At 35.7% G+C, this 10,267-nt stretch overlaps 1 protein-coding gene across 1 annotated transcript in view; it reads right to left on the bottom strand.

The window, feature by feature from the left end:
* The window catches only part of LOC106880168 (uncharacterized), a 112,178-nt gene that overhangs the window by 29,019 nt on the left and 72,892 nt on the right, over window positions 1-10,267 (bottom strand). The window contains exons 9-11 of the mRNA XM_014930013.2: window positions 5,191-5,346; window positions 2,384-2,536; window positions 176-292 (exon numbers count right to left, since the gene is read on the bottom strand). Coding sequence (XP_014785499.1) covers window positions 176-292; window positions 2,384-2,536; window positions 5,191-5,346 — 426 coding nt within the window. The remainder of the gene's footprint in view (window positions 1-175; window positions 293-2,383; window positions 2,537-5,190; window positions 5,347-10,267) is intronic.

The raw sequence follows: 10,267 nt of genomic DNA, 5'->3' as shown, positions 1-10,267 counted from the left end.
TGTGTGTGTGTGTGTGTGTGTGTGTGTGTGTGTGTGTGTGTGTGTGTGTGTGTGTGTGTACGTGTATGTGCATGTGAGTGTGTGTGTGTGTGTGTAGCCCTACATACACATAAACATTAGTATCTCTGTACACAAAAAAACAAAAGTGAATATCAATCAGCCCAAAAGAAATTACCATTTTGGCATAAGCCTTCATCCAGTCCATCACGGCAGTCATTGTAGCCATCACACTTCCAACTGAACGGAATACAGTTTCCATTGGAACAGCGAAACTGCTGGCTGGAACATGTTGCTGAAATACAACAATATTAATATATCAATGTTATTTAGTCATTATTATCATCATTTTAATATTCCCTTTCATCATTCTTGCATGGATCAGACAAAATTCATTGAGACAGATTTTCTATGGCTAGATGCCTTTCCTGTCACCAACCTGCATTTGTTTCCAAGCAAGATAATTTACCCCACCCCTCCTCCCTAGCATGTTGAGCAACAAAAGCCTTGACGTAGTCACAAACCTCTTTGTTTACAAAACCCATGCACCATATAACAACATGTTAGAAAGCCTGGCCAGACGTGCCTTCATGGTTGACTGTACACATAGAACACTGCCTGTACTCAATTGCAAGGCTGTTGTTTTGCTTACAGAAACCAAACACATAAAGACACATGCACACAAATGTGCACATGCATGCATGCACACACACACATGTGCACATACACATACACACTCTCATGAACACACACATGCATACATACACACACATGTTCACACACACACACGTTCACACACACACATGCACACACACATGCAGACACACATATGTGTGCACACTCGCACATGCACACACACATATGCACATACATACACACACATTCACATAAGCACATGCACATAAGCACATGCACACATTCACACACACACATACACACACATACACACACACACACACACACACACTGTACACATGCAACACTGCCTGTGTTCAATTGCAAAGCTGTTGTTTTGCTAACAGAAACCAAGCACATAAAGACACATGCACACACACACACACACACACACACACACATGTGCGCACACACATACACTCACATGAACACACAAACACTCTCAAGAACACACACATGCACACATACACACATACTCACACACACACACATGCACATGCATACACACTTGTGCACACTCAGACATGCACACACACACACAATGCACACACACATGCAGATACATACACTCATGTGCACACTCACATATGTGCACACACATATGCACACACACATGCACACACATGCACAGAAGCACATACATGTATGTACACACACACACACACGCACACACACAAATATATATAAAAAGATATTTATGACAGCTCTTTTTAGTTTCTTATTTCTTTATTGCCCCCAAGGGGCTAAACAAGGACAGACAAAGGGGTTAAGTCGATTACATCGACACCAGTGCGTAACAGGTACTTAATTTATCAACCCCAAAAGGATGAAAGGCAAAGTTGACCTTGGCGGAATTTGAACTCAGAACGTAGCAGCAGACGAAATATCAAAGATGAAGAAGTTCAACCACTGGCTACAGATTGACTACTCGGATATGAGTTAACACTGCCACCAATGAGGACTCCCTACTTTCTTCAGTTTTCCTGACAGTAAGAACTACGTGAGAGATAGTCAGTTGATTATACCAACACCAAGACTTCACTGGTTCTTTATTTTGTGGGTCCCAAAGAGCAGGATTTAACCTCCAAATTTAATAAAAATAATTGCATCTAACTTAGGCATAAGGTTTGAAATTTGAGAGTGGGGAATAGTCAATTATATTGAATCCCAAGTATTTGACTTTTACTTTATTTTATCAACCCCAGAAGGAAGAAGGGCAAGTTGTCTTTAGTAGAACCTAATAAAAGGAGATTGCTCCCAACCAATTCTGCTTTCTTCCAAAGATAAATGATGAACTCAAGACTAAAATGAAATTGAAGTTGATGTTCATATTTTTCTCAAGAGTATTAGTAGCCACTGTGAAGTCAAACTGCTCCAACTAGGACTACAACACAGGTACTGGAATCTATCCAATCAGAACTTTAGATAATTAGTTCAATATATAACTTAATTATTTTATCACTACACTTCTCTAATAGTTCACCCTTTCCAAGAGAATCAAATTTTATTCACTGGTAACCTATTTACATTCTTAGTTATTTCAGTCATTAAACTGTAGTCATACTGGAGTACAAAGCCAGGCTTAAAAAAAATAAGTAGTGAGGTTGATTTGCTCAACTAAAATTCTCCAAGGCATTACCCCAGCATGACCACAGTCTAATGAGTGAAATGAGTAAAAGATAATAAAAGATAAACAGTAAAAGCTACATACATGTCAAAGTGGTTCGTCTGTTGGGATCAACAGCACTGCAATTATTTTCATCACTGCCATCATCACAATCTACAAATCCATCACAGAGTTTTTCCATAGGCAGACACACACCGGACAGACAGTGAAAATTGTTTCCAGAACAGGAAATTTTAACTGAAATGAGAGGGAAAAGTAATTAGAAATTATTAGGGAAATATATATAACCTTTTTTTAGTGGCATAGAATTTATATCACCTGGAGTCACCCTTGAGTTTGCTTCCTTCCCCCACAAGACCCCCAAGTCTACAGTAGCTTATACAGCAGAGCCAAAGTGCTCCCCCATATAATCATCACCTGGAGCAGCATGCACACCCAGCACTCTGCATCACTCTAGCTGCACTATTAATCCTCATCCTTTTAATACCACCCCAATTATGATAGAGGAACAGAAAACAGATATCAGGTTGTAAAAGGGATACAAGGTTATACCAGCTGGAAAGGGGGAAAAGATGGTGATGATGAAGTATCAGAGCATGGGCCTTAGAGTACAAGAAGATAATCCTCATTGCAAGGCCTCTGACACAGCAAAACAAGTTGGTATCAGTCCCAGAACAGCTGTCAGATATCTCCAAAAACTTGGTTACTGTGGCAGAGCAGCAAGAAAGAAGCCACTTCTTCAACCAGCCAACATCAAGCAGAGAAAAGATTGGGCCAGTAAAATGGTGGAGAGGCCACTAGCATTTTGGGACACTGTCATATTCTCTGATGAGTCCAGATTTGTTGTATTTCCTGACAGTGGTCGAGTGTGGGTCTGGAGACACTGTGATCGAGAATTTGATATGAAAAGATTGCAGCCAACAATGAAACATGGCAGCTATTCTGTGATTGTCTGGGGAGCAATTTGGAGCAATGGTTGATCAGAGCAGGTGGAGTGTGAGGGAAACATAAACTCAGATAAATACAGTTGAAATCAAAACATCAAACCTTGCTGCTAACTTACACATAGTTTTAGATGTATCTACTTCCACTACAGTTTCCAGCTCATCATTATCCACCTTAGTCTCAGGTCTACCACGGGGCTGATTTTCAAGAGTAAACTCACCAGACCGAAACTTCTCAAACCATCAATGTACAGTGTGCTCATTTTGAGCTGTCTGGGATGTGTTGGTTCCATGATGGAACTCATATTCATAAACAACAAATTTTTTATCTATCCTTGAGTTCACAAAAATTGATTTACAAGAGAAAATTCACAATATCAGACACCATGAATTGCATTTTGAGAAAAATTGTCGGAATTGAATTTTGAAAAGAATTGTCAGAATAAAATTAGAGTTAACGACTGTCAAACTTGGTGCATAAGAAAATCAGACATTTCATTCTTAATGACCTGATATATATAAATATGTATGTATATATATGTTGCTTGGCTCTTCAATAAGACTCAGTATGACTGTCTTATATAAGTAATGAGGAGACTTTGAAGCCAATGTCTGTAACTCTAGGAATGATGATGTGGTGGAGGGTGGGTGAAGATAATTTGGTTATAGATAATAGTTTGTGTATAAGCTGTTAGAAACCACCCTTCCCCTCTTCTTGTGTACTAACAGCTGTTGACTTCTTTGTATGTGTGTTTGTATGGTGTACTTATGTAATTTCAATGTGCTTCTCTGCGTGTGATGTGTGGGTGTTTCTGTGATTTGTATGGGTGGGAGGGATGAGGGGACGGTCTTTCATTAACCTGATTGAAACTTAAGCTCTATGTCATGTATCTGGTGTAAATCTACTGTCTCTGTGTATATGTTGTTTAACCCCTGGTTATCTTTCATTGAGCACACTTACGCTCTCATCAAAGCCATTATTGCCATAACCAGCCCATCCTTTTCTTCATTTTTTATTCCAAAATAGTGTACCTTAGATGACATTATCCAATTTGCCCTTTCACTGAAATGGTAGTGCATGAGTTGCAGGAGATTTGGCTGCTATTTCTAGCAGATCAAATAACCACAAACAGACATATAGTGCATATGTGCAGTTGAGGATTGTGTAGCCCTAGGTCAGCCATGATTAAGCAGACCTATGATCCATAGGATTCCAGTCATGACCAGCCATTATATGTAAATCTTTTATTCTTTTACTTGTTTCAGTCATTTGACTACAACCATGCTGGAGCACTACCTTTCATCAAATGATTTGACCCCAGGACTTTGTAAGCCTAGCACTTATTCTGTCAGCTTTGTAAGCCCAATACTTATTCTGTCAGCCATTTTGGGGCTTAAAATTTGGAAAAAAGGTTTTGTTATTTCTTTATTGCATACAATAAAGAGGGGACAAACAAGGACAGATAAAGGGATTAAGTCAATTACATCGACCCCAGTGCGTAACTGGTACTTAATTTATCGACCCCAAAAGGATGAAAGGCAAAGTCGACCTCGGTGGAATTTGAACTCAGAACGTAACGGCAGATAAAATACCGCTAAGCATTTCAACCGGTGTGCTAACGTTTCTGCCAGCTCACCGCCTTACTCACTTTGGAAAAAAGCTTTTGTAATGGATTATAATACTATCCATGTATAAGAAACTCTCATATCTTTTTAACCCAATTTTTGACAAAAAAAAAGGGGTTCCTTATATACATTAAAATACAGTAATACACACCTTTTTTTTCCTCAAAAATGTCACAAAAAATCACCCTAGGTCCAATATGCAAAGCTGGACCTTCTGTAGGTTTTAATGCACTAAAGCTTTTTTCTTAAATATGCACTGTTGATGTTAGGGTGATTATAATATGAGCATACATCATTTATGCCATCAAATACAGTTCTTACCTTCATTTGGTGATGCCTGATGTGTTGTGGTTGTTGCAGGAGTAAACTGAGTGACAATTTCTTTGCCATCCTCTGTTAAACAAGATGGAGCTTGACTCAAACTGTTACATAACGCATCAAGGAAAGATGCAAACTCTTTGCAATTTCTTTTTATGTCTGAAACAAACAAAAATTTTAGCATTTGTTAAAATGTATATGGTAACATTCATTAATTGGTTGAAATAATCAACCATCTTAACTGCTAACTGATAATACTTTTGCAGAAGGAAAAATTCTACAAGACCAAAATATAATTATCCTCTTGATGATTCTGATAGAAATAAGGTTATATTATAGATACTTGTGGTAAAAACTGTTGAAGGTTTTCTCTGATGAATAATGTTTTATAATTTTATTATTACATTTTAAATTATTTATCTAAATAAATCTATTTATCTGTTTCCACTCCCTCCTTCTCTTTTCCTCTTTCCTCATAAACATATATCTGTGTGTGTATGTGCGTGTGTGTGTGTGCATATGTGTGTGTGTGTGTGTATTTGTTAGTGTGTGTATGTACACACTCACACATTTGAAAGAACAACAGAAACTAGTTTCAGTAATATTTCAAAATATTCCTTCCTACAACTGTTTCAATAATCCTTGCATAACACAAGTATTATATAGGGCATAAGAATTATACTATTAGCAATTTGGTGGGAGTTTAAGACAATATATAATATTGAGCTCTAAAAATCTGGTTGTTTGTCATTCTTATATTGCACATCTCAATACACACACACACATACACATATATATGCATATATATATATACTCTTGAAGGCTTGAGTGTAGAGTCACATAAAAAAGCCAGAACAAGTATTTGTGTGTGCATGCAATTTTTCTACATCACATAATGTGTATTCACTGCATAACATGTATGCAGAATTTGTACTTACATGAAAGGGTTACAGTAAGCATGAATTTTATTTATCGTTTGCCCATTACATAAAGTTTATATAATTCCCCCTAATTACAATTCAACCTTAAATTACAAATTACCCATTGTAATTACTTATCTCTCCCCTTATATATATATATATGTATGTAATGTATGTATGTATGTATGTATGTTTGTATGTATGTATGTATGTATGTATGTATGTATCTATGTATGTATGTATGTGTGTGTGTGTGTGTATATATATATATATATATATATATATATATATATATATAATTAGACTGGAGCCTGGTGTTGCCATCCGGTTTCACCAGTCCTCAGTCAAATCGTCCAACCCATGCTAGCATGGAAAGCGGACGTTAAACGATGATGATGATGATGATGATGATATATATATATATATAGGAAAACAAAAAAGAAAAAATAATAATAATAATAAGGTAGAATGCTAAACTGAAAGCATATTTTAATATAGATGTGTATAATGAGGATTAAAAAGGATTTCTAACCGGCTTTCATTGCATGGCAAATTTTCAAGAAGAGGGAAAATGAAAATAATGTTTTTTACAAAAAAATTTTAAAATGTATAAGAAAATAAATATACCAATACATTATATTGTCTTTGAGCTTTTAAAGTTTAATGGTAATCCATGTAGATAATTGTTAGAAAGATTAGGATGCATGTATTTAAGATTAGTGTTGTGTTTAAAAAAGGCTGACTGTTTATGTGTCAAACAGGAAGTATGGATAAGGGGAGACAATTCTGTGGGTTTATACTCTTTAGTTGGAGTTCTAGACTCTTTGTCAACAGGAAGTTTATGTCTGTTCTTAGAGAAACAAGAAGTAAATTTATATGTATTTCATTGGGTAGCCTCCTGCCACCCCATATCATGTTCAAGAATCTAGTGAAGGCTGTCAGCAAGAGGGTCTCGAATCTATCCGCAAGTCAAGAAATTTTCGATGCCACAGTTCTCTACTACAATGAGGTGCTGGTTTAAGGGCCCGAGCACCCACAAAAGGGAGCACTGCCTGAATGTCATTTGGTTGGCCTCACCCTTCTCACTCAACGTCAAGACTTGTGTGGCAATAATAAACAACTTTGCTTGGACTTGTGCCTTGGAGGGGAACTTTCTAGGTGCAATCCCATGGTCATTCATGACCAAAGGGGATCTTTAAATCAGGCCCAGATATTCTACCTGTTTTACATGCAAACCAGCCAAATCTGGCCTCTTAGACTTACCTTACAATGTCATTCTAAAAATAAATAATTACATCATCGATATTTTGAATCTACGAGATAATGCCTGATTATTTCAACACAATCTGAATAAATAAGTATTACATTTCACAGAATAATCTGAATACTAAAGGGTTAAAAATGTTTTTACCTCCAGACATAGAAAATTCTTGTTATGTCATTAGTGTTGACCAGCTGAAACTCATAGAAAACCATTCATATTTTAATGAAATTTCCATCAAAATTTTAATTTGAATACTTTAATATTACAAGTCTCTAGTGGGTTGATATTAAAATAAGATTATTCAGAAGTTCAGTGAACTGATGATATTACATAGTACATATATCAAGACAGTGAAGGCACGTGCCTTAGTGGTTTGGGTATTCAGTTTACAATTATAAGGTCATGAGTTCAAATCCCATTGGCATGTTGTGTCCTTGAGTACTCCTAGCTTTGCTCCTAGCTTTGCTCATAGGGTGGTTATCTCCCCTGTCAGTGTATATAAATTATGCTCTTCATGCAGCTTTAAGGGTTTTAACTCTTATTTCTTGCAATATAGGTGCTGTCCAGCACCTCCAGATAATTGAATTTTTCATTGGTGGTTTTATATTGAGCCTAACTGATTATATTAATTTTTAGTGTGTGTGTGTGTGTGTGTGTCTGTGTGTGTGTGTGTGTGTGTGCATATATTTATGTCTGTGCTTGCCACCCCAAACCCACCACTTGACAACTGTTTTTGCTTTAGGTTCTGATAACTTAACAGTTTGGCAAAACAGACTAATTAAATAAGTGCCAAAATTTAAGAAAAAAAACGTATTTGACTAAAACCCTTTGAGAGGAGGGGTGCGCCAGCATGGCTGCTATCCAATGATTGAAACAAGTGAAAAAGGAGAAGATATGCAAATACACTGAACTCTACCCACTTCACTTCAAATATAAAAATTTATTGATTACTTTTACGTATAAAAATACATTAGGTTGGTGCATAATTATTGTAGCTTTTTTTTTTCAACAAATTTTATTCAACAAAAACAATAACATGTAACAAAAACATTTTAAAATGATTATTCCGGAGCATATTCACCGTCTACTTCAATTACTGCTTCCCATTTGCTTAGCAGACAGTCAGATGTTTTTGTTAAATATTTATAGATGTTTTTGTTAAATATTGTTATTGTTTTTGTTGAATAAAATTTGTTGAAAATAAAACCATAATAATTATGCACCAACCCAATATATTGATTATTTCTGTATATAAAAACAAACATGAACACAATAAATATGAATGTGTGTATGTTTGAATTTGTGTTTGTGAATGCATGCACATATGTACATGTGTGAATAAACTCATAATTTACATGATTCTATAAATGTGGCAATATTCAATATTATCAATAACCAATTATTAATCAATAAAATACCATTTATGTAAATAAAATTACAAGAGTTTTTGAGACATATATTTAGAGTGTTGAAATTAGTTTTGATTATAATTCCTTTTGGAAAAATATTGATATGGTATACATGGAGATATTCTATGTGTGATTTCAACTTATTTTTTGATGCTTATATTTTTCTGTTACAGTCAATCATTTTCATTCTTAAGATTCCTGTTCTTTTGAAACATAACAACGCCCTGTCCAATTAGTTTTAAATGTTTATTTAACGAGTTGCTAAATAATTATTGCTTATATGTATGCAGAGAGAGGGTGAGAGAGAGAGGGGGGAAGGAGAAAGAGAGGGTGTTTCCGAAAGTCATGGGAGCTGTGCTGTTTTCTGACTTTGTAAACATGTCCACGGGTGTTAGACAGGTGGAGTTGGAAAAGGTGCTCAGAGTTATTGTTAGTAAGATGGTTAATAATTTTATGGGTGTCTGCCAAGTCAGCTGCCAGATGTCAGAATTTCAATGTATTCATGCCCAGAGAAGCAAGGCATTCAGAATTTGAACTCAGAACTTAGAGAGTTGGAAAAAGTGCTGCTAAGTATTTTGTCCGACATGCTAACGATGGCAATTGTCTGACACACTGTCTTAGATAATTGACAATAACTAATATACTAGTACTTAGAATAAATTGATATGCCAATAATTGTTATGCTAATTACCAACAATTAATAACTAATATACTATTACCTAGAGGTAATTGGTACATGCATAGGCTCAGGAACAGGGGTTGCAAAGGGGTGTAAGCATATCCCATAACATTTTGGGGAGTAATGAAAATGCTTTGAAAGTCCTTCTGGAAAAGTGAGTGTGCAAACCCTTACAAAATTTCATTCTCACACTTATGAGTGTGAATAAATAATATATTAATTACTAACAATTAATGTATTGGTGCACTAATAGTTTCTAGTAAATATCAGTTGTCTTTTATCATTTACTTGTTTCACTCATTGGATGGCAGCCAAGCTGAGGAATTGTCTTCAAGGGTTTTGTTAAACAAATTGACTTCAAAATTTATTTTTCAGTCTGGTACTTATTCTATCATAACCATTTGCTGAACTGCTAAGTTACAGGGACAAACACAAAGACATGCACATACACACACACATGCACACATTCTTTGTTTGTTTATTTCACCATTTCGTTTTCCTGTCTTGTTTTCCGTCCGCCACTACCCTCCATGAAAAAAATTTAATTTGTGTTCGTGGGAAGAACCATTTTAACGATGCGTACTGCCTTAATTCTTCGAAACGCTGGTGTTTTAACGGTGGCAGCTGATGAAGGAGATGTTTCTATGTGGCCTGCTTGTTTGTTGTACCTTGTTTATCATTTTGTCCATGTTCTTTTGCCACGTCATGTACCCAGTTATGTATCTATATGTACATGTAGATGAAGGTATGTACATACATGTACATATATATGCATATACTCATATATTGTTTATATATATATATATAT

Source organism: Octopus bimaculoides, chromosome 4 (assembly GCF_001194135.2).
Source record: "Octopus bimaculoides isolate UCB-OBI-ISO-001 chromosome 4, ASM119413v2, whole genome shotgun sequence".
In the NCBI taxonomy this organism is placed as follows: Eukaryota; Metazoa; Mollusca; class Cephalopoda; order Octopoda; family Octopodidae; genus Octopus; species Octopus bimaculoides.
The sequence above is the reverse complement of the archived record's forward strand: the minus strand, read 5'-3'. Positions and strand labels throughout refer to the sequence as shown.